Here is a 23,982-nt window from a genome sequence, read left to right as displayed (position 1 = left end):
ATAAAATTCGAATCCATAAACTCTTCAAACTTCATGAAAAATATTAAAGAAACCTGATATATTACATGAGATAAAGAATTATATATAAAAAAAAATCTGGATTATATTCTAAAAGTAGAAAGCATGTGAAAGAAAAAAGAAACGTGCAAGAAAAGGATTTTTCAAAACCCAACGGAAAAAGGAGTGGCGATGCAGTTTTTGTCTCCACGTGAAGTTTTCTCTCTACCGTACGTCTACCACCCCAGGCGTTTATACAATTGGTATGATTAAAAATCATATAATATATAGTTTCATGTTAAATAGATTTAATATCAAATAGAGTGTACAATTTTACTTTTATAAATGAAACTAAATGTAATAGAAAAATAACTATTTTTAAAAATAAACATTTTTGTGAATATAAATCCAATCCAATATATATAATTTATCAAAATCGAAAATTTAAAAATAAAAATAGTCAAACCCAACCATAGATGTGCCTACCTATATCTCAGGCTCATAATTTCAGAATGGCGAATTTTAGTATATGGTTTTGAAATTGGAAGAATATGACGAACGCTTACAACAAATGAACAAATAAACAAATAATAAAATCAGCCTAATCGACAACAACTCTTCAAGAACGCACCCCGGACCTGTACACGGGAAAACGATTCTGCAAGAACCACTGATCCCGCAACTCGCGAGTTATTAACATTACCGAGTTGGTTGAGAAGACCAACTCGGTTAATAATGGAATAGCCTTTGCATTTGCCATCGGTCCTTTCACCTTATCGTTGATCTACCGAAAGAGGAAGCCCCGATTTCGCTCTCTGTGTTCTGCTCCACCGCACAAATCGAGTTCAGTGGATGGAGGAGGAAGGATCGAGGTTTTGTTCATTACAAGGAAAAAAAGATGCAGAGAAATGAATGAGTTCTTCACCTGAGATTTCGGCGAAGGGAAGACATTCCAGAACCTCAGGGTTTCATCCCCTGCTCCGGTCACGATCGTCTACGCACCCACGTAAAAAACACAATATCAGAAAAATTACGCACGCATGCATGCAGGAATGGAAGCCATGACCGGCAAAAGATCCACGGGACACATGCATGCAGATGCAGGTTTACGTTACAACCATATAATAAGTTTGCATATTACTGATGTTCTTGAACAGATAGCTTCAGACTCGCAGGATGAGAATGTATATAAGATGGAAGAAGAAGAAGAAGAAGAGAAAGACAACCTGCCCATCTGGTGAGACGGCGAGATAAAGAACACGGTACGTGTGACCGGTCAGAGTGGCCAACTGCAGATCCGAGAGAAAGCAAGAAAATGGTTTTTCAATTATAAAATATCGAATCAAAAGGAGGAGCAAGTGATAATTAGATATTGATGTGAGGACCGCGTTTAGATTCATACTTTCGACATGCTCGGGTATTTCCAGACGACGATTTGGTTCTGGGAGTATCCATGGGTACTGACGAGCTCGTTTACATTTTTAGACCAAACCAGATTGCACACCTGTTCATGCATAAACCGAGCGGTTAGACATAAAACCCGACACGAAAAATTCTACATTTCCTACTCAAACTTCCAGCAACATGTGTGCATAATTCCAATATAAGCTGACTTACCTGACTGCCGGTGTCCATGCAGCTTAAATGAGAATTGGTCGTCGTGTTCCAGAAACGAATGCATCTGTCGGCTGTACCGCCACCCGAAGCAAGAAGCCCCTGATGATGAGGAGACCAAGCGATGGCTTTAACAGCTGCTGTGTGTTCACAGTATTTCAGAACCGGTTGAGTTGAATGTTGGTTCCATACAAAAAGCTGCAAATTTTATAAACATCAAAATTATGCTTTTACGACCAGACAAGAACCTAAGTTCAAACAAAAAAAAAACGAAAAACCGAAATATAATATATACCCTATTGTCGTTTCCACCTGAGGCTAGCTCGCGGTTGTCGTAAGACCACTTTAGTCCGCAGACTTCAGATTTGTGCCCTGATAGCTTACTAACATAATCTTCGGGAGCCCGTATGTCTCTTTGAAGAATACTCTTGTCTCTGCTACCTGAAGACAGAACAGCTGAGCCCCATGCTAGGGCTCCAACTCGTAGACGATGACCTTCCATTGATCTTGTCCTCTTGCACCGTGATGCATCCCATATCTAAATAAGAGAAAGAAAAGAGAATTCCCCATATAAGACCACCGGACCGACCGCTAGAAATCTGAGGAAAAGATACTAAAGACAGTCCTCCGCAAAAGAACACCAGAGAGATTTTGCATCTTATCCACCATGGGTTTAACGTGAAACTGTAGTATGAATGGTTTTCAACCGAGGGAATGTTGTAAGATTGGAAAGACCAATTAAATGTAGCCCGAGATATGATTGGGAGAACATACAACCACTTGATTACATGCTATAAGGATATATCAACATTATCATCCAATCACGGGAACAAATCTTTGTAGTATTATAACGTTCACCATAATGCCACTAACGATACAGCTTCCATGAAAAGAAATGTATTGTATCCAATGAATGTATAATTACAAGTACATGCTTGCCATTGTCAGTGTCACCTCCGCAACAACATCATCTATGGCATGCCGATGACAGAAACCTGGACTTTATAGTCTAACCACATAAGTACTATGTAGTTTCCCTCAGAATGTTCCGTCCCAATTCAGGAAACAGAAAACTAAGTACATAAGAATGTGAATGCATAAGTTAAGGCAAATGTACGAGGAGTTTGAACACCTAACTAACCTGTACTTTCCCGTTACTAGTTCCAACAGCGAGATGTGTTCCACGAGGCGCCCAACCAACAGAGCAAACACTATCGTCAGCTCCAAGATCGCACAATTTAGTTACCTGGAAACAAAAGGAAAACATCCCTCAGTCAAAATGCTCGGAGGCCATTGGTATTGCGTAAGGTAAATGTGTCCATAAGTGGAAAAAAACACTCACTTTACTACTACAAGCATTCCATAAATACACGCAGTTTCCAAGTCCCACTGCAAGAACATTATGTCCAGACCAATCCACGAGATTCAGGTAAAAATCATCTTGCAGAGCTGGTGCGTCCAATACCTAACAACACAAGGAAGAGTCCTTCATCATCTTCTGAAGGTATTTTTGATATAATGCCCATTAAACCCACATTCGCATAATGCAGATGCAATCACAGGACAGAGTATCATTGATCAAACTGACAAACATTGCAAGAACCAGAAAAAAAAAAAACTAGCATTCTCCCATTACAGAAAAGACTACATATATCCCAGAATTCCAACCCTACATTACAAATTTTTCGTATATACGCCATCCGACAACCGATCAATCTCACCAAAACCACAAGTTCCTAACAAAATCACAAGATATAATCCACATTCGTGAAGCCATGTTCAACAATCTAAAGGACCCACAAACCCTAAATCCAGAAGCTAATTCCAGACCATCAAAGAATCACAGAAGTTCCACCAATAGCCAATCCCTAGAGACAACGCACACACCTTATACGGAGACCGCGGAACTTTCCTCGGCGGCTTGACCGGGCTATGGCTAACACCGGGAGCCTCATTGGAGCCAAAAGGCGAGAACGATTTCGCAGACCGCTGAGTCTCCGTCTTATACCGGAAAATATTACGCGACGGAGAGAATCCGACAACATCCCTCTTCTCTGGCGTATCCGGTCCGAACAGAGCGGCCCGCAAGAGACTCGCGTACGAACCGGACCCATCTTCCTTCCCGTCCTTGTGGGGCGACGACGGAGGGAGATGGAAAAGCTCGAAATTGGAACCGGATCTACTGGGTATAAACCTGTCGGAGTATATCGGCCTCGACGGTGAGGTGTAGTGATTGGCGTTGATCAGACGATTGATACGGGTCTCGAGCGAGACCTTCGATCGGGCCATCGACGCCGGAAGATTCTGCCGAGACGACAACATCCTGCGGTTGCTCGCCGTTGGATCTTCTTCCATGGTTAGCAAGTTTTCCTTTTTCACTTCCAGAATATTTAACAATGGCGAGTGAAGAAATCGCTGTAAAAAGTTTCCATTTTTTCCCCTTCCCGGGGGAATCTTGGAAGATCAACAGAAAAATGTAAAGTGAAGTGGTGCGAAATGGAAAGACAGTAATCAGGTGCGATTGGGTTTATAATAAGTAGGGTGAGTCCTGGTTAAAGCTGAATAATTTAATAGTTGCCTTTTGTTTTTATGTTGGGCTTTCAGCCATTTTCATTTTCGGACAATGTTTATTTCCTTCCAACGGTTTTGGACTCGAATTCATTTCATTTATCTTTCATATATTTATAGAAACAAAAGTGATATTATATATTTAAAATATAATTCATAAATTAAATTTAAGCGAAGATCGGCACTTATGGAGGTGCCACGTGTTTAGACAAAGAAAGTATGCGTGGAGGCTGACAATGATTTCGGTCTTGATGGGCTTCGTGGGCTGACCCATAGAAAGCCCATTACACAAGCAAAAGACAGAACTGTTGACCGATGGATGATCTGTCGAGAGGAGGAGAAGACCAACCAGTCAACCAACATCCCTCCCCCGTTGACTTTCTCACGTGTTCCCACTTACCTCTCTTCGTGTACAGCCCACCACTCCCTTGGTAGCTCTCCTCTGCTTATATTCCGTGCCTTACCAGCTTTCCAATTGATTATTTCTACTCCAAATCTAAACACAGAGAGAGAGTTGTCCTTATCAGTCTGTGTGTTCCCCTGTTTCAGAGTCTCTACTTCAGAGGGAGACTACGAGATCAAAGAATAATGGTGGCAACGACTAGGGTTGAGAGTCTGGTGAACAGCGGGATCGAATCCGTCCCCAAGGAGTATATTCGGCCAAAGGAAGAGCTGATGAGCATCGGAGACATCTTCCAGGAAGAGAAGAACGAAGAAGGCCCTCAGCTTCCGACCATTGATCTTCAAGCCATCGATTCGGAGGACGAGACCGTTCGCCGGAAATGCATGGAAGAACTCAGGAACGCGGCCATGGAGTGGGGGGTGATGCACCTGATCAACCACGGGATACCGGAGGATCTCATCGAGCGGCTGAAGAAATCCGGCGAAGGGTTTTTCCGGTTGCCGGTGGAGGAGAAGGAGAAGTATGCAAACGATCAAGCCGCCGGGAAAATCCAAGGCTACGGAAGCAAACTGGCTAACAACGCGAGCGGACAGTTGGAGTGGGAAGACTACTTCTTCCACCTTGTCTTCCCCGAGGACAAGAGGGATTTGTCCCTTTGGCCTAAGACACCGAGTGACTACACGTAAGTTTTCTATCGACACTAATTGAGTTCTATTCGTTGCTTCGATGATTCAACTTAAATTTCTATAATCCTGAATTTAAAACGATACATGTGTTTTGAACATTATCGTCGAAACAAATTTAGAGAGGTGACAAGCGACTACGCAAAGCGTCTAAGGGCACTCGCGGGTAAGATCTTCTCGTGCCTCTCGGTCGGGTTAGGCCTCGAGCCTGAGCGGTTAGAGAAAGAGGTGGGAGGAATGGAAGAGCTTCTCCTACAGATGAAAATAAACTACTACCCAAAATGCCCTCAACCGGAGCTAGCCCTAGGCGTAGAGGCACACACCGACGTCAGCGCCTTAACGTTCATCCTCCACAACATGGTTCCGGGTATCTAAACGTAACAGCTATATATGATCAACTCCAACCAAATATTACGTAATATTATCGTAATCTTCTCGTGTTTTTTTCGAGGTTAATTAGGGTTACAGCTCTTCTATGAGGGGAAATGGGTGACGGCAAAATGCGTTCCGAACTCGATCATAATGCACATAGGGGACACGCTAGAGATACTGAGCAATGGGGCTTACAAGAGCATACTGCACAGAGGGCTGGTGAACAAGGAGAAGGTTAGGATATCGTGGGCGGTTTTCTGCGAGCCGCCCAAGGAGAAGATCGTGCTGAAGCCGTTGCCGGAGACGGTGACAGCTGAATCTCCGGCTAAGTTCCCTCCCCGGACTTTTGCCCAGCACATTCACCATAAGCTGTTCAGGAAGGCGCAGGAGGATGAGGATGGCAAGTTGGCTACGAAAGAGGATGCTAATTAAGATCATAAAATATGTTTTTTTCTTTTCGAGATGCTTCCATTGATTTTTCTTGAGCTATATGTGTTTTAGCTTTTATGTCGGTTTTCTCCTCTTGCCTTTATGAATGTCCATGCTTGGTCAAGAAATAAAAATATATTATGATATGAACTTTGATGTACAAGAATAGTAAAATAAGGTCTTGATTAGGTTTTCCATTTTAGTATAAGGTGTCGTGGTGTAGTTGGTTATCACGTCAGTCTAACACACTGAAGGTCTCCGGTTCGAGTCCGGGCGACGCCATTTTTAACTTACTTTTTGGTATTGTGGGTGTGGCTAGGGAATATTACTCAAATAACCCACTTGGGTCGCAGCAATTTCAGTGTACACCACCGAAAAAAAAAAAAAATTTGCGACCTTATTACGACTAATATATAACTAATATACAACTAAAATAAGAGTAGTTTACAATTCTAAAAACAATCGAGAACTGAGAAGAAGTTATTGAGATGTAGAACCTATTGAGCTGTGTATTAAGAGCGAAGAGTAATCAGATTTACATGTCGCTTTTTTTTTCTTTTCTTTTTTCATTGTTTGATTTGAATTGAACAGTTCATGCTGTGTTTTTAGAGCTTTTTACACAAGAAATGAACCAAGGGACTCAATTATGAGAGGATCTGCTATGCTTTCTTCCGAGACTTTGTGGTCTCTCTTGGAGTACCTGAAAAAAAAAAAGATGATGATTTCCAGAGCAACTCTTTTAGAGCTTCTTACCGCAGGCGAATGCCTAAGCTCCTCCTGGCCAAAACCCGAAAACCATAGGCGAGATATATATTAACTTCTATACGATATGTCGGTTGTAAGTGGAGTTATATGTCAAGAGCGACCCGATACAGATCTTAAAAACTCGGTACTATTAACGCAGTTTTTAGTAGCCAGTACATACCGAATTCGTATAGAAGACACTGGTTGCAAGTAGCTTACCTCCTATCAGTCCACTGCTGCCTTATTCTGGGAATGATATCGCTGTTATCACATTGTGTCTGGAGCCCAGCTGAAGAGATTGGTGTCCCCATAGCCTTGCTTGTTATCTGTAACGGTTTTTCGTTATCAGCTCAAAAAAATTAAAAAGAGCCAGGCTCTAGTGAATTGGTTGCAGCAGTTTTGCTTTCTAGTTAGGAGTTTACCTCATGCACGTTCGGTCTATTTTCCTTTGAGCCCTGCCACCAAGAAGAGATTGCAACTCAATATGATTATACTCAAAAAGGTTTATCTTCAAAAGAAAAAAAAAAATCAAATGTGGTTGCATTCACATGATGTACCTTGGCTAGTCCAGATGTCGGTTGACGAAACCTTGAGCGAGATCCATTGTTTGGCTGGAGCTCGGATGTTATGGAGAGCTGCAATTCAAGATATCGAGTAAGAAAAAAGCTAGGAAACTAACAGATAAGTAGAGTGCAATATACAAAGACCACAAGTTACCCATTTCCATCCAGTGGAAACTTCTTTGAGGAAAGAATATTCAAGAAATCAGTGTATATAGCTCATTACCAAGCTATCATACCTTACTGAAAAGGTCAGCTGGCAGATCCTGTTGAAGCCTCTTTTCCATATGATAATTAGTTTCCTGAGATCCAAATCCCAAACACGAGTGCTCCTCAAGCAAAAGACAACAATAGAGACATGTAGACAAGTATAATATGAAGTAAAATAATCATCTCAAGGATACCATACCAAGGGTATAGTTGTTTCTTTCTTGTTATTTCTGAGACCTCCGATGTCTCCTCTGCTTGAAAGTACCTGTTTGACAGAAATCGAAACCTTAGCAGTGCACCCATAGACATGAATTTAGTGAAATACAAAACGAAACTCGAGAAAACATAATACATTCTTGTTATGACGGAAAGCTTTGAAAACATAATTTCCATTGGAGACATCATGCTTAGATATATCCATCGCGTTTGGTCTGCAGAATATTCAGATTGCTTATCAATTAAAATCAAGAATAAGTTTTAAAAGAAATCAAGCATTCTCTTATATATTTCTACATTATCTGTAATTTTATTGGTAGTACCTCCTAGTTTCCCTGTTAAAGCCGTCGAGAACAAAAGTTGTATTAGGATTCTCTGATCCCTGTGAATAAGAAACTTCAATTTCTTTAGTAGCATCACTTTAAGAATGATCAAGTTATCCTTATGATAGTTATAGTCACTTAGATCACGAGACGGCAGATAACATGAACTGGCCTTTTAAAAAAATGTTTAATTAGTTTTACAAGATATCCGTTCCAGACAATTCTGATGATATTACCTTATCGGAATCATTGCACCTATATGACGTTGTCGTAACAGCCGACGAATGTTGCATAGCTCTTTCTGAGGTCTTCAGGTGAAATTCCTAAGAAAAGCCACAGCAATACAAGTTAAAGTGTTACGCCAGCAAAATATATTAGGAACAATGAAACAACTTCGATAAATTTAGTATCTGATGTTTACCTGGAATTCCGGTAGTTTTGGAGTGCTCTTCTTCCGGATAGGCAACGATGGAGCTTCAAAAATCTACAGATCACAGACACATGCTTGAGCTGAGATACATTAATGAACTGCATCTCTATAAAGGTTTTCTAACAGCAGATACCGACTTTTCGGTTAAAGGGGCGTGCTTTGAATCTATATACAGCTGTCGAGGTCTGTTCAGTCTTGACGTCTTTCTTGGGCCTGAAATAATCATTAAGCAACAGCCAGTAAGATAGGGCTTTTCCTGTAATGTAACTTATTGTCGATCAATATTCCAGGAACTAACCGTATCCTGCCAGCCCTATGCGCCGTTGCAAGGTCAGGTTCTTGTGGGATGGTTATTTTTGTCCTTGTATGTTGCATGTTCCTATCAAGAGTTGCATCCTGCCAAACCCTTCCACAACTGGTTATCTGATTTATAACTCAAAATGAGCTCCCTTCCAGGCTTCCAGAAATTTTGACGTTTCCAAATGCAAACGAATTCCAGAATAAAAAAGCAAGTTCAGAAGAATTCAAAGAATAGTTAGTTAACCTTCTTGGATGTCTTATGGACAAAATTTATCTCCTGTTTCATATCACCAACCTGCAACAAAGAACTTGTCAGCAGGTGATATATACCACGTTTTTAGACACGTGTAGCAAAGATAACAAAAACTACTATCATGGCCACTAATTCACTTAACATGCAGTCTTGGTATACCTATTGCTTTGTTAGTAAGGACCTCGAAAATATTTGATGACAATCATCAGGCCTAGAAGAAAAGAGAAGGAAAATTATAATGGCTAACTGCTCCACCTTACGAAGTAGACCTTCTTCAAGCTTCTGCCTTTTGGCAGCTTGAATTTCGGACCCAGACGAACCATATAAGCCTTTCTCATTAATTTGATCCACTTGCATATGGAGTCTATTAGACCAACAAACAAAGTATTATCAATTGAATTGAGTTGACAGAAAGAAAATACCGAGATTTAAAAGCTCCAAAAAGTCACCTGGAATGATTTTGTTTAGCTAGTTGACTAGCAGTAGGTTTCATCAATGTTGAGCTCCTAGCTATGGGCTTGATACTTAACTTTGGCCGACATTTTTGTTTATCGGTGTGTATGTGATTGTTAAATGTTGTTCCTAATAGAAGTAGAAAGAGTGAGACCTTGAACAGACAGAACCATTAAACAGTTGAGAATACAGAAAATATTAGAAACTTCATAGAGAGGCAATAAGCTTGACCAGTTAATAGAACACCAAATACAGTCAAGTTGATTGTGTAGTAAAAAGAAAAGTACTTAAAAGACAAAGAGGATGAAGCATAAATAGGTTTCCATAATAATTAAACAGTATTTAAACATCCGAAGTAATTTACCCACACATGTACATTCAAGGAATTCACAACAGTAAAGTTATCACCTTTATACAAAGGCTGGTTTGGAACTTTCTTCAAGTTTCCAGCTTGAAAGGTGGTAAAAACTCCAGAGCGGATTCCATTTCCTGTAAGAAAACAAGACATTAAAACATCTAAACATGGGTCCATAATTTTCTGCATTTGCTTCTACATTGGTTATCCGAATCCAAATAATGGTAACTTGCGATTAATGGCTAAATAATAACCTATATATATATATATATATATATATTCACCTGTCTTATTCATACCTGTGGCGAAATAATCTGGAAGTTGCCTAACTTCTCCGTCTGTATCACAAATGTCTGCTGTAGCTTCTCCATCTTGTGATTCTGTTGAGAGCTCAGTCTTGTCATCAGAAAGATCCTCTCTAAGTAACAATTTTGTTACAAAAGCTGAAAAAAAAATAAAAGAACATAAAAATCACTTAAATCCTTCAAAACTACAATCTACGAAGGTATATAGACATCGACGCTTTGCGTTTCTCATTATCTTCTCCCTTAGCATCGAGCAGGACGGGGATATGATAAAAAGGTAGGAACCTCGGAACAGTTATTCACTGTTATTAAAAGTAAAGCAGAGAAAATGCGGCTATTCTTGGATAAAATTGAAATTGCAATCCTCCCGAAGCACGAATGCCAATGAACTCCTAAACATAGAAAAGAAGTTCCTACAATATGACGAATTATCACATTGAGAATAAAATTTCAGTCGAACCCATAACTTTCGAGTCAAATTCAGCCATACCCATTGCAGATTGATAGGAATGCATGAGCAGTGGGTATCCCAGACCAATTTGTAACGTCATTTACCGCATTCAAATTACGGACATTTATCTCCAGTGATCAAACAGAGACAAAATCAAATCCTGAAAGACCACAGAATTTCAAAATCCACTATGCCCTTACACTCCCCGTAAGCTCAAATCGCATGGTCAAATCCCCAAAACAAAACAGAAGCAAACACGAAAACTCGGGGTACCAGAGTGTTCGATACTCACGAGAAGGCGGGTACGTTTGGGCGGTCTCGAACCAGAGCTCGGCGACCCGAGCCTCCGCCGGCGACTCCTCCCGCGAGAAATCGTACCACCGAGCCGCATCAAACTCGTACTCCAGATCGACCTCGCTCACCTCCAAAGCCATCGGTTCAATCTCCATGTCCTCCTCCATCTCCATTGCTATCTCTATTTCGCTCTCTCTTCAAAACCTCCAACGATCACTTCCGCTCTCAAAGAACACGAACTCCAATCCCCCAGTAACGCAGCAGGGACCTCTCCTCGCTACTACAACACAATTAATCTGATCAGATCAAAACCCTAATTTCCTCATAATCTCTGATTCATCGATTCTGACGAAGGAAGCAGCGGAAGGAGAGGAAATAAAACTAGAAAGAAAGAAAAGAAAAGAAAAGAAAAAACGGCACAAATTTCGCTGCTATGAGATTTCACTGTAGTGGCAAAACGGCAATAATTTCCTCTTCCCAAAACGTAAAACGACACCCTTGATGCAGTGTTAAGTACAACAAGTCAATGCACACAGTGACGACGACGCTCCCGTTTTTGTAACGACTCGGGAATTTTGAATTTAATTGGACCTGCTAGAGGGATATTTGAAAAGACGGAAATGCCCCTAAGAACACGTTGCGTGAGGGTATTGTCGTCAATTCAATAGACAGGGGAGTCTCGATTTCTCGGCGTGGGGGGTTTCGAGGTGTCTGGGATTCCGAGCTTGCTTGTCGTTCGACGAGACCTGAATTCCGGCGGTGTTTAGATTTACCCCTGAGGTTTGAATTATTTTCGATTATGCCACTAACGGTTGTATTCGATTTGTTCGGTTCAACCTGGGGCCCACCAATTCCTTCTAAAACTAGATCCCAATGATATAATCGCATGTATGCGTAGAAACTAAAATAAGGAGAAAAAAAACTATAGGTATTGGAAATAATTTTATTATCAATCTATTACATAAAAAAATAAGATTTGAAACAATTTGGTGAAAACAACTAAATATCCAACTCATCATTTATTTGACATGTTTTAAATGAACTATCATTAATTTTTAGATATTAAAAATATCGATAGATTATTATAATTAGAAAAACTTGTTTTTAGTTTATAAAAAAATTCAATTTGACCTTAACTTTTTATATTACTGGGGATTTTTATCTGATTACATTTATATCTAAGATATAATTTTTTTTATCTTGATGAATTTATGTTAATAATAATAATAATAAAAGTGTCAATGTCATTCAAATACTGCGTTAAAAGTAGACTAAAAAAATTCAATTAGGCTTTAAAACTCGATTAGACTTACAATGGATTGGTATTTAACAAAGAACAAAATTTTAAAAAAATAAAACAAAAAAATTTAAAAAATCATCATTTATTATTCACTTTTTTTCTAATTAATTTCAATTTCATAATTTAATTTTAGTTCATCTATATACTCAAACGTCTAGAAAACTCCTCTAATGACAACATATTTTTCTACGGGACGACACAAACTCGTCTCGTTCGGCTCATTTTTTTTACTTGAATTTTTTTAATCCAACTCAAAAAATATGGGTTGGATCGTGAAAATAAAAAACATGTTTAAAACTCGTCTCGTTCGGTTCATTTTGCATAAAATCGGAAAAATTATGTTCAATTTGGATCGTCGAACTCAATTTGAATAGTTTAGTGGTAAGATAACATTAAAAACATGTTTTTTTATCATGGGTTAAAATCAAAACATAAGAAGAGATGAGATATCCACGTAAATTTCTCCTATTCTATTAGAAATATAGTTAAAACGAATGTTCGATAACTTCCGAATTATCAAAAAAGACTTGGATTGTATAGGTTCGGATCTCATGAAAAATGTAATAAAATTATTAAAAAATAATAAAATTTAAATCAAACACTCGCCGAATTGTGGTTCCACCGAACCTTCGCTCATGGCGGATTGGTTTGCAACGGACAAAAAACCTTAACTTAGATCATTTAACAATGGGTCAGTTCATGCTATTTGTATTTAACATTTTTATTTAATGAAATATATATATATATATATATATATGAATAGTTTTATTTTATTGTTATTTTTTATTATAGTCATTACCAAAAATTAAATTAAAATATATTAATGGTCAATTTCATTGTACATCGAATAAGGCACATCTTTTATGTTCCATAAGTTCGAATAAGTCGTATCTTTTATGTTTTATAAGTTTCCATAATGCCTCCATTATTTGCATAAACAAACACACCAAAACATTGTTTTAGACCCCCCCCCAAGTCATGCCATATTATTAATTACCATTTGTGTTATGGTCAGTTCAAAATTATTCACATTAATCACAATTTTGTTGCAACTAATCTTGTAATTATCCCTTAAAAATCTGATCTCATAATGGGAATTAATTCTTGAAAAAAAGGTAACATGACGAGGAAAAGGCAAATAAAGTTTTTTTTTGTTATGTGGTTTAAAAAGGAAAACGCGGACCCTTCTCTCATTAGCAGCGGTTCGATCTCAGATTCTGACGTCAGATAACGTCCGTACTAACATCGGACGGTTATAATTCATCAGGCGCACGGTGAACCGTCAGTACCTGATCCCTTCACCGACATTAAGAAAAAAAGGAAATCGTGCCTTATACACGTTATATATATAGTATATACACAAGTAGTGGGCAACAAAAGTTGCGTGTTTCTCTCTCCCTCTCCCGACGGAACTAGGGTCTTGTTGCGATCAATCGGAAGGTTATCGAAAAATTTTCCTTATACCTGACCAAGAATTCTTGTTAATCTTCTACGGCAGCGTAAGAAACCCGAGAAATTGTAGATTAATTCTTCGGAAATCCGCGAAAAGCTTTGGCTGTGGGAGGAAATCTCCGGGATCGGACCAGACAGGTAAATCTGAATCACCTTCGACTTTGTCCAGTTTGATGAACGAGATTTTGAATTTCGTGTTTGGTGCTGTGTTGTTGATCGAACGATCGCTGGAATTTTGTGGTTTCCGCCGGAAAAACATGCGAGCTCTTGGGCTATGACCTAGACATGTTTTCTGAGAATTGGGTTCTTTTTCTCACTTTGATTTCATGAAGAACTCACATCCCACTCTGGGTATAAAATTCCGAGGATCGGTGCGTGAGATTTCATCGTTTTGGATTTCCCAAGATCTCTGGGAATTTTCCTTCGTTTTTTGGGTTGACATGAAAAGTAAGACGTCGTATTAGCTACTGCAGAGACCGGAGAAACCATTTCGACTGTGGAGATTTTCCGGTTAGGAACATGACCGATGTGTTGTCTTGTGAAATTCTGTCGAATTGGCGTTAATGTCTTCATCGTTCTTGTGAAATGGTTGTTGATTCATTGGGGCTAAATTCGCTGTTAATATCAATCATAATAATAGGAACCGACAATCCGAAAGATCTTCTGTCAGAAAAAAAAAAAAACTGATTCTTTGTCTTGTTTTGAAAAGGTGAAATCGAGAAGAAGGGGGGACACAGTTAAAGATGGGCTCGGAGCAAAACGACAGTGCAAGTTTCCCGCGGTCTGAACCCAAGCTCTGCGCCAATGGGTGCGGTTTCTTCGGGGTACCATCCAACATGAACCTCTGCTCGAAATGTTACAGGGACCTCCGAGCCAAAGAGGACCAGAAGGCCGTGGCCAAAGCATCCTTTAAGTCGTCGTCATCAACCAGTCTCCTCTCTCCTCCACAACAGCCTGCAAAACCCGACCCGGCTTCTGGGGAAGCAGCCATTGTCGATACCGAGCCAACACCCGTGGCTGCAGCCGCGTTCAGTGAGCCGTCGAGACCTCCACCGAACCGGTGCTCGAGCTGTAATAAGAAGGTTAGGGTGATGGGTTTCAAGTGCAGGTGCGGGAGCACGTTCTGTGGTGAACACAGGTACCCAGAGAAGCACGAGTGTAGCTTCAACTACAGAGAAGCTGGTCGTGATGCTATCGCCAAGGCGAATCCGTTGGTTAAGGCAGATAAAGTCCAGAGGTTGTGAGTTTCGATCAATCGGGGTTTCGTGGTTTTGTCGTTGCATTTGATCGGTTTGGTTGGTTGGTTCTATAATAAAAGTGAAATATATCTTTAATAAATAAAAAAATTTGCTACGCTCATTATTTGCCCGTTTTCGAAATATTACTATAGGAGATAGGGATTTAAAAGGGACTGTCGGTCCAGAAACTCGGTTAATTTTTTTTTAAGTAACGTGTGTATTAATCTCGGGTTTAGGGGTCGATCATGTGATTTAAAATATACATCCTTTCTCTAAAGACGTTTGTTTTGTATTCCGTTTTATCGGTTTAACTACAAAGTTAGGGTAAATTTGGTTAGGTTGTTTGAATCTAACTAAAGTTAACTCTTATGATTTGTAATAATACTGTTTGTTACCAATATAGTAACAAATCTAGACGCACGGTCCACATCATAATTCCACTACATGCATATTCATTGGGAATTTAGGAAAAGATTATTTTGGTAATCAAAATTCTTCACCACAATAAACTTGTCTGTTTAAAATAACTGGTTATCAATAATATATAACAGCAAAGCAAATTAACCCGTGTCTTACATTTTTGTCACAAAATAGACAGTAGAAACATGGGTCCAAGGATGTAGGATGATCCCCATATTTCATTTTTTTTTCTAATAAAGTTTTCCTTGATCGTTGATCGAATAATTTGTGTTATATAAATACAAATACGTGTACAAGCATATATATATATATATATATAGGGTCTCCCCTAGCAGTGCATTGTATTCAGAGCAATGCACGTGTAAACCCAGTTGCTGAACAAGTTTCGTTGTCTCCTTATCCACACGCACACATATATGTGTATACTACATGTGCGTGTGTCCGTAGAACATGCAAATAAAAAACCCATACCCACTTGTTCTCCTCGTAAATTGTTAGTCCCCTCCCATTTGTGCCGCCGGCATTACCAGCTTTTATATATATGTATAGAAATGTACACGATCACACGTACGTACAACACAATTTGGTTAGACTAATTGATGAAACATAGCTAGAGATGCTAATGCTAAGATTTTGTAGTTAATGTTTATATGTGTAAATAGATAGATACATATAATGCATGTGATTTATGTATTCATTGATCACATATGCGGGCATACATTGTCTTATGAGATGATCATAATCTATATAAAGTCTTTATATTGAAATTTAAATGTACCGTACGTAATTTCTGTTCATAATCATTTTAAGATATAAAGAAAAACACTTACGCCAACTATAGTTCACATCAAATTGATGCCTTGATAGCATCAATACACAGTCCAATTCCTACGTTTAAGTAAGATGGTAAAGATGAATTAGCTCGACCCTGTATATATAATTGTATAATTAGTACAACATATATGTAAATAAATCCATGCATGGGATATTTGTGGGCTTAAAGTTCTTGGGGTTGCTTGTAATCACAGGCTAATTATCCAATCTATACGTCAATAGAGATATATATAGTTACATGAAAAGAATTTTTATATATATAACCTATTATCGGATCAATATATAAAAACATAATTAGCATGCAATCTTTCATGAGACAAAAACTACAGCAATGGAACCAAAACGTAAGAAATTTTGGGAAATAGTAATTCTTAAATGGAAAACAAACGTACAAACTATCCATCAAATTCAATAAAAAGAGAATTGAAAAACAAAGGAAACCCCTTACACAACAAATTAACAGAGAAAAAGAACATCTACGAACTAAAAAGAACATGATTCATCTAACCAAATGTCGATCCACAGACATACCTTGAAGCTCCAATCCTTCACCGTCATATCAATCTTGTTCTGTCATCTTCCCCGTAGTTAAGCCCCTTCAATCTCTTGGTTAAGCTATCAAAGCCGGAATTCAATCAGAACGGCGGTCTTCCGGTGGCCCAATACGGCGGATCATGCGGCGGCGGAAGCTGACCGGAGCCCAGAAGATTCGGCGGCAGCCCTGACGCCGCCATGGCCGCCAAACCTTGCTGCTGGTGCGGCGGAGACCCCATCGGCCCTCCGGCACCTCCGCCGTGAACCGGCGTCTGCATCTCCTCCTCCTCCATAGGAAGCCTCTCGTACGCCGCATTGCTAAACGACGCCGCCATAACCACCACCGGTCCGGCGCAGACCAACGGCCCAACCACGCTCCCGCCGACGACTTGACCTTGCCCGCCGGAGAGGTAAACGCTCAAACCGGTGGCTGCTGGAGGAGCCGGAGGAGGTAGGAACGAACCGGAGAGGGAGAGAATCTCGAACCGGCCGTGGAGGCTGACGACCGAGCCGGGAGGTGAACCGGGTTGACGGATTGTAACGTTCGTAACGTTCCCCGTACCGCTCATAACGCAGACGCCGCGTTGACGGCGGCGAGCGAAAACGGACATACTTTCTACGATATCGCAACCATCGGCGACCTCCATAACGTGCGTTCGAAGCGCGTTTGCGCTGTCGCGCGTTATGATGATGGGTGGTTTTGGTTTGTTCTTGGATCCGGAGGGTCTTCCTCTCGGCCGTCTGGTGAGCTGCTGTCCGCCGCCGCCGGAGTTGCCGTGTAAATTTACATCAATACCCTCGCCGCTGTTATTGTCCATGTCATCACTGGTTTCTTCGCGGTCGAGCTTGATGCCACCTCGTTCGTGATTGTCGGAGTTCCTCTGTTGCTGATGCTGCTGATGATGATGGAGGAAGAACTGTTCTTGTTGCTCCTGTTGCTGTTGAAGTTGTAATTGGAAGTCTCTTGCGTGGAACGGAGGAGGAAGATCAGAGCTTTGTGACCCATGAGATTGCATCGGATCCATATACCTATATGTATATATATGTATAATTCTATGTATATATGTGTGAAGATGGAGTGAAGAAATCGTGGATGAGGTCGGAGGAGACTAAGAAACGATCTGAGTGATTGTAGAAGAGAGAGAATGATGTTTCACAGCAAACTCCGAGCTGGATCTTCTTCTTCATCTTCTTCCTATGGCTCCATAGGGTTTCTCTCTCTCCTCCTTTAGCTTTGTACTTTGGGGGTTTGGAAGAAGGTGAAATTAAGGGCTTTTGGTTTTTATTTCCTTTTTTTATTTTTTTAATAAATATTGGTCTTCTTTTTTTTTTTGTCGTGGCCTTGCTTTTAATTGGTAGTTTTTGAGCAAGTTGGAGAGAGAGAGAGAGAGATCTAGAGATGGGCTTTCGTTTTTGTGCTATGACTTCTTCCATGTCCGGGCGGTGCTTTGGTCCCCACAGATACACACACACACACACACTCTTTACGTATATATCTATCCTCAAATATAAACATTTATACACTTATACATACCATCGCATGTAAGTGGGTAAACTGTGTCATCAGTAATCGTGAAACGTAATTTAAAACATATTAAGTTTGAGTTGGATTATTACAAAAAATATCCTTATTTCATAAACTATATTATACAATAATCTGAATTTAATTGTCTAGGCATGAAAAAAATAAATAATAGTTTCGAATATTCTTAGACTAGTACTGTATACCAATAACACTGCTCATCATTCCCAAAAGTTTTTAGTTAGCTAACATGATTGTTTATGGTTATTAATTAATATAAGATAGTACTAACAACGTAACTTTTTTTTTAAAATATATACATAAATACAATAAAATTAGGTTAAATAAGAAAAATAGGCTAATTAATTATTTTTTTAGTAGGTTTTTCTATATTTAGTTTAAACCACTTTATTTATTTTTATTTTTTTATAATCCGGAAGTTCACCGGATATTTGACCCGACTACATCTTCCAGAAAATTGATAAAGTCCGTCTGAATGTATTTCTCCAAATGAGGACTCGAACCCGGATTGGAAAGGAGCTTTGCTCCCTTCTTTACCGGTTGAGTCACCCAATTTTGGGTTTAAAATCCCTTTATTATATGAGAAATTGCATATTTTTAGAGTTTGATTTTTTTAGGTTTAAAATTCTATTAGAATCCGCAAACCATAAGGTTATCAATGATCATAAAACGATGATGATAATATATAGACTTTTATCGAAATATAATGTTAGATTTAAAAAAAATAATAGAAAAATCATCTGTGATTTGATTGTATATTTTATTTTTATTTGTTATCTAATTTTTTTTCTCAAAGTAGTTAAAAAAGACATCTACAGAGACGTTCAATCTCCACATATGGAATGCCAAAAGATATTCAACTAGAGATTTTTATTATTGAAGTTGATTCATATCAATGCTTATGAACTAATCTTTTTCAGCAAAATGACATACGAAATAAATATATTATCCTTTCTAACACCGTTAAGACCCCTCTCTTTTTCTTTTGACAAGTTTTGGATCATAACGGAAAACCCCTACAAAAGTTGGTAAGGACTTTGTTGTCATGCATCCGAGAGGGTGTGAGTTCGACTCTTTGTCTATTCATCTCTCATCCATCAGTTACGGCTGCCTCATATTTGATGTGTGTTCGTACACGTGAGTGAGGTTAACCTATCCAACGCGTCCGAAAGAGTAGTAATTGGGGTTACCACGTTATAAAAAAAAAAAAATTGGATCATAACAGTGAAACAAAATGTAACATACATGTAATATATGTATCTATATATGCACGCATATATACGTTGGAGAGAGTGTGATGATCGGTAAACAATAAATATATATGACGCGAAGAAGGAGAGAGAGAGAGAGAGAGAGAGAGAGAGAGAGAGAGAGAGATAGAGAGAGTCAAATTATTTTGTATCTTTGAACTGCATGACTCTTGGGGTTGGAAACCCATGTCTTAAAAGATGCTCTTTGTCTGCTCTCCCCTGTCCACGTGCCCTTCTCCTTGAATCGTTGCCATCCATTGCATACTTGTTTCCGTTTAGACATGTCATATGTGCGTGTGTGTGTTTGTATCGGCATTTTGTGTGCACATGCGTGTGTGTGTGTATATATATATATATATATGTGTGTGTATGTTTGTATTTTGTCTTGGATCCTATCGAAGTTTACCCTAAAATGATGTTTTCTAGTGAACCACGGTTCAAATGGTTTTAAAGATGGTGACGAGTGTATGCAAACTTTAATACTACGTAAATTCTTTATATTTTTCAACGAATGAATTATAAATGATGACAAATCGATTTCTATAGTAACACACAAACCCTAATTTTATATAGATTTTCTATAAATTTCAATATATATATATAATTCGTTGTGACGAGAAAAACAAGCTTTATCGATGTTTTTGTTTATCTACTCTGCCTACAAACCCTAATTGGAAAAAACATGATGTGTAATCATATCAAATACAATTAAAAAATGCAATTATCGTCGAATCCTATACGAAATCCGAAATAAATCTATATCTATATAACTAGTTATTGATTAAACTGTTGAAATAGGAAAATAAATATGTGATTGAAGGAAATATTGATTTTAAGATATGATTAGAAATAATAATGGACATAATATTATATCAAATATTGTGTATCGATCTTATTTATTTCTATTTCCTTTTTATTTGTCTCATAGTTTTCCTATAAATATGTGAGTCATTTTCATTATAATTCGACAAGAAGAAGAAGAGATGTAGTAATAAAAGTAATTCCGTTCTTTTCTATTTGACCTAAAAATTTCATCGAGTTCAAATTATATATACGTATAAAAAAACGTATTTTTAGCCAACATAACCGTAAGCAAAATGTTTTTTTCTTCAAATACGCGATACAAAAATGGTTAGAGAATTCTAAACTATAATTTGAAAGATCCGATACAATAACATTATCATGTAATCCATACCACGTTAATTATAATTTATTTATACTACATACAAAGATTGTGAATATATACATAATAAAGAAACTAAATTTATAATATAAATTTAAAACGTTTGAGTTATGTGGGTCATTTATATTATTCACAATAATTTTTTATGATATATCTAAAATCCATTTTCTCCTCTGTCTCACGGTTTAACAGGATTACAACTCAATGAAAAAAATAATAACTAAAAACAAAACATATGTGTTCGATCATCGTGCTTCTTCTGGTTATACTTTTATTTAATTTATTATACTGACCTAATTAAAGAACACAGTTCCACCAAACAAGGAAGTTGCAGTTGTTGCTCTTGACTCTCGATTCGATAATTATCAAAGGTCGAACATGGCGATAAGGCAACCTGATATGCCAAGATCTAACTAAGTTCAAATTAAATAGTAATTAATGGTATCTGATTAGAGAAATGGGTTTGCGTGTTAAATTGCCAATTACGGGAAAAAAAAATAACCCACCAACTGATACAAAAAATAACACAAGTTTAGTTCTAAAATATCACGTAATCAATGCATTTCCTTTAGATAATGTTATATTCTTTTATTTTATTTTATTTTATTTTGTAGTATAAAAGATTTTAGAAATGATTAGCCTTGTCTAAAAGTTGTAATATTAATTTGTTATTTTCTATATTAAAATTGATCTATATGTGCGGATACTATCTCTTATAGAGCCCATCAGCTTTCTAAACGAAAAAATAAATCGAGAAAGATATGCGCATAATATTTGCACATATATATATATATATATATATTCTTTATTATATTAGATAAAAATATATTTTTAGATGAATATATAATAAAAACATTTCACAAAGTTTTATAAGCTAACAAATAATCATAACATATTTAAATATTCGTTATAAATTATCACTAACCAACGTCTCAGTTCACGAGCTCTCGAAACGAGAAAAAGACAGCTTGCTTCAATCCCTGGACTAACTGATAATTAAATGTTTAGTTGTTAATTCATTAATTGGCTAATTTAATAGGAATAAATAAGGCATGAAAACGGTCGAACGATTTGACGTCATTCTTTGTATAGATGTTTAGATATTATTTGTATATATTAATATATTTTATTCATACTATCATTATCCAATAGTTCGTATGAAGAGATGTACCCGATTTTATCGTAATATGTCTCGATTTATATAAGTCATAAATATTTATTCCGAAATGTTACATCAGATTATCTCTGGTCGGCCCATAAATCTTCCATGTTTATATTTGACCAACCTGACTTTTTTTTTGTCGTATTATATATATATAACGATAATAATACAATTTTATTGGATTAGTTCAAATAGTTTCTTTCGAAATACAAAAATTATAGATGTAATTAGGGAGATATTTTGGGGTCCGTTTGGATTTTTTTAGTTCAGATATTTTGTTTTTTAAATACTATTTTTAACATAATTATATTTAGTTAGATTTTGTACATCTATGCATATGCTATATATATATATATATATGTTATAGAAACTATATATAAATTATTTTTGCTTAGAGAAGTAGAAAAGGGAGAAAATGGGAAGTTGGGCTATAGATGAACGCCAAAGGCATGCAAGCTTGGAAAGCATGATAAAGCTTTTCTTTGAAATGAAAAAAATTTATTAACTATAATATATATTTTTCTCTATTTATTAATTATAAATCTTATGTCACGTATATTAATAAAAAAACAGGTTTCGATAAATATAATAAATAAATGGACCAATCAATCATCGGCTATATTTAAAGTCGAAGGAAAAGTCTAATGTATATTCATGAAAGAGGAGGGCGATCGGTATGTATAAGCACAACTTGATTAAATTATATAAATTGGAATAATTAAAGAGAAATAAATAAATAAACCTAAATAATTTAAGTTAAAGTCCCATGTGGAATGCACCTAATTGCCTCGAATCTTGTCGTGGGTCGTGGATGGTTATGCTTTTCTCACGAAGCCAATTTATGGTCCCCTCTCTTCAAATTAAAATAAAAATATAATATATATATATATATATACACACACACACACATAATAAATATGGAAACTCGCTCTATATAGTTTTTAATATGTTTATATTTTGGTTCATCATACATCATTTTTAAAAAAATTAAGTAAGGTTCCGATTATATTTTTAAAAAATTCATATATAAAGTCGCGTTTTATTTTGAGAAGACATCCAATCTTTAAAAAAATTCATAAAAAATATACACATTGGAAAACATTCATTTAAATCCAAATGATCCAAAATCTTAAATAAAAAATTGTAATTTGTATTAAAATATCATATTGTAAATAAATTTTAATAAAATTTTACATGTTTAAAAATATTGCTTTTAAAATGTAGATTTATAGATGATTGATATTTTTAAATAGCTGTTTTTAATAAGGAAAAAATTATTTTAGAAGGATTTATTTGTATATATGAATTTGCTATTTTTTCTCCCTTAGCTTAGATCACATTAATGGGCCGATAAGGCCCATACACTTTTGGGCTCGCGTTGAAATGGTCGATTGTATTTATATTTATTTGGATATATGAATTTTGGTTTGTTTTTTCTCTCTTACATTTTTCGTACGGTCTTATCTATGTTGGGTTGACAATAACATATCTTAATGAATTCGGGCCACATTAATGTGCTGCTGATAATGCCCAAACTCTTTTGAGCTCGTGTTGAAATGGTCAATTATAGTTTTACAGTTAATTATTTTAAAATGGGGAATAATCATAGTCTAGACTCTAAAAAATGATTGGATTCGAATTTAAATTTATAGATCCGAAAAAAAATATGAATTTTCGAACCGGGTTCAAATAAGGCATCAGATTTGATCCGATTAAACCGTCAGATTTCGGATCCATTCGAAAGTCCGATTTTTTTAAATGTAAAAAAATATAATTCAAATGAAAACAAAAAATAACAACCTTAATCAAATGGGACAATACTCGAGTTTTATACAGTCAAACTTGGGTTTAGTTTTCAAAATCCCAAAAATTCGGACCGATTCGAACCCGAAACACTCGGATCCAGCGCGGATTCGGGCTGCACTGTTTGACATCCGGGTCAAAGGGTGGATGGGTCCTATTTATAGGTTCACATATGATACTTATTTTTATTAATTTATGTAAATTAATTTAAATAACTAGAATTAAATTTACCTATATGCGCGGGTGTTATTAACCTATATTAGTTTATGCATGTGTGAATATATATATATATAGATATAGATA

At 37.1% G+C, this 23,982-nt stretch overlaps 5 protein-coding genes and 1 non-coding gene across 12 annotated transcripts; 3 read left to right on the top strand and 3 right to left on the bottom strand.

Annotated features, from left to right (window-relative positions):
* Nucleotides 1-452: 452 nt before the first annotated feature.
* LOC104813009 (protein FIZZY-RELATED 2-like) lies at nucleotides 453-4,113 on the bottom strand. Its single transcript, XM_010540477.2, has 9 exons — nucleotides 3,499-4,113; nucleotides 2,954-3,076; nucleotides 2,753-2,857; nucleotides 1,907-2,149; nucleotides 1,615-1,809; nucleotides 1,400-1,501; nucleotides 1,224-1,286; nucleotides 923-991; nucleotides 453-819 (listed from the first exon to the last, which is right to left on the bottom strand). Exons 1-9 carry the CDS (start codon nucleotides 3,964-3,966, stop codon nucleotides 766-768), a joined length of 1,422 nt encoding a protein of 473 aa, XP_010538779.1. The 5' UTR covers nucleotides 3,967-4,113; the 3' UTR covers nucleotides 453-765.
* Nucleotides 4,114-4,659: 546 nt separating this feature from the next.
* On the top strand, nucleotides 4,660-6,216 carry LOC104813007 (leucoanthocyanidin dioxygenase-like). Of its 3 annotated transcripts, XM_010540474.2 has the most exons (4): nucleotides 4,660-5,264; nucleotides 5,388-5,431; nucleotides 5,465-5,632; nucleotides 5,726-6,216. In XM_010540474.2, exons 1-4 carry the CDS (start codon nucleotides 4,768-4,770, stop codon nucleotides 6,067-6,069), a joined length of 1,053 nt encoding a protein of 350 aa, XP_010538776.1. In that variant the 5' UTR covers nucleotides 4,660-4,767; the 3' UTR covers nucleotides 6,070-6,216. The 3 variants fall into 3 exon arrangements, with proteins under 3 accessions (XP_010538776.1, XP_010538778.1, XP_010538777.1); XM_010540476.2 differs by having other exon boundaries at nucleotides 5,388-5,632; XM_010540475.2 differs by lacking the exon at nucleotides 5,388-5,431 and having other exon boundaries at nucleotides 4,666-5,264.
* A 58-nt stretch (nucleotides 6,217-6,274) lies between these two features.
* Nucleotides 6,275-6,348, top strand: TRNAV-AAC. Its single transcript has one exon. It is a non-coding gene; the product is annotated as a tRNA-Val (tRNA).
* A 244-nt stretch (nucleotides 6,349-6,592) lies between these two features.
* Nucleotides 6,593-11,465, bottom strand: LOC104813006 (protein TPX2-like). 5 transcript variants are annotated; one of them, XM_019202375.1, is made up of 18 exons: nucleotides 10,959-11,464; nucleotides 10,195-10,353; nucleotides 9,964-10,044; nucleotides 9,552-9,684; nucleotides 9,358-9,466; nucleotides 9,094-9,144; nucleotides 8,848-8,972; nucleotides 8,687-8,762; nucleotides 8,541-8,603; nucleotides 8,356-8,442; nucleotides 8,120-8,178; nucleotides 7,933-8,011; nucleotides 7,780-7,845; nucleotides 7,610-7,672; nucleotides 7,368-7,445; nucleotides 7,233-7,265; nucleotides 7,030-7,136; nucleotides 6,593-6,766 (listed from the first exon to the last, which is right to left on the bottom strand). In XM_019202375.1, exons 1-18 carry the CDS (start codon nucleotides 11,131-11,133, stop codon nucleotides 6,682-6,684), a joined length of 1,629 nt encoding a protein of 542 aa, XP_019057920.1. In that variant the 5' UTR covers nucleotides 11,134-11,464; the 3' UTR covers nucleotides 6,593-6,681. The 5 variants fall into 5 exon arrangements, with proteins under 5 accessions (XP_019057920.1, XP_019057921.1, XP_010538773.1 ...); XM_019202376.1 differs by having other exon boundaries at nucleotides 8,848-8,945; nucleotides 10,959-11,462; XM_010540471.2 differs by having other exon boundaries at nucleotides 10,210-10,353; nucleotides 10,959-11,462.
* Nucleotides 11,466-13,634: 2,169 nt separating this feature from the next.
* LOC104813005 (zinc finger A20 and AN1 domain-containing stress-associated protein 7-like) lies at nucleotides 13,635-15,227 on the top strand. The gene is made up of 2 exons (XM_010540470.1): nucleotides 13,635-13,850; nucleotides 14,422-15,227. Exon 2 carries the CDS (start codon nucleotides 14,456-14,458, stop codon nucleotides 14,954-14,956), a length of 501 nt encoding a protein of 166 aa, XP_010538772.1. The 5' UTR covers nucleotides 13,635-13,850; nucleotides 14,422-14,455; the 3' UTR covers nucleotides 14,957-15,227.
* A 1,322-nt stretch (nucleotides 15,228-16,549) lies between these two features.
* On the bottom strand, nucleotides 16,550-17,993 carry LOC104813004 (AT-hook motif nuclear-localized protein 26-like). Its single transcript, XM_010540469.1, has one exon. It carries the CDS (start codon nucleotides 17,761-17,763, stop codon nucleotides 16,840-16,842), a length of 924 nt encoding a protein of 307 aa, XP_010538771.1. The 5' UTR covers nucleotides 17,764-17,993; the 3' UTR covers nucleotides 16,550-16,839.
* Between the last annotated feature and the right edge of the window lie 5,989 nt (nucleotides 17,994-23,982).

Source organism: Tarenaya hassleriana, unplaced genomic scaffold, assembly GCF_000463585.1.
Source record: "Tarenaya hassleriana unplaced genomic scaffold, ASM46358v1 Cleome2, whole genome shotgun sequence".
Classification (NCBI taxonomy): Eukaryota; Viridiplantae; Streptophyta; class Magnoliopsida; order Brassicales; family Cleomaceae; genus Tarenaya; species Tarenaya hassleriana.
This window is presented reverse-complemented; position numbering and strand designations above follow the sequence as displayed.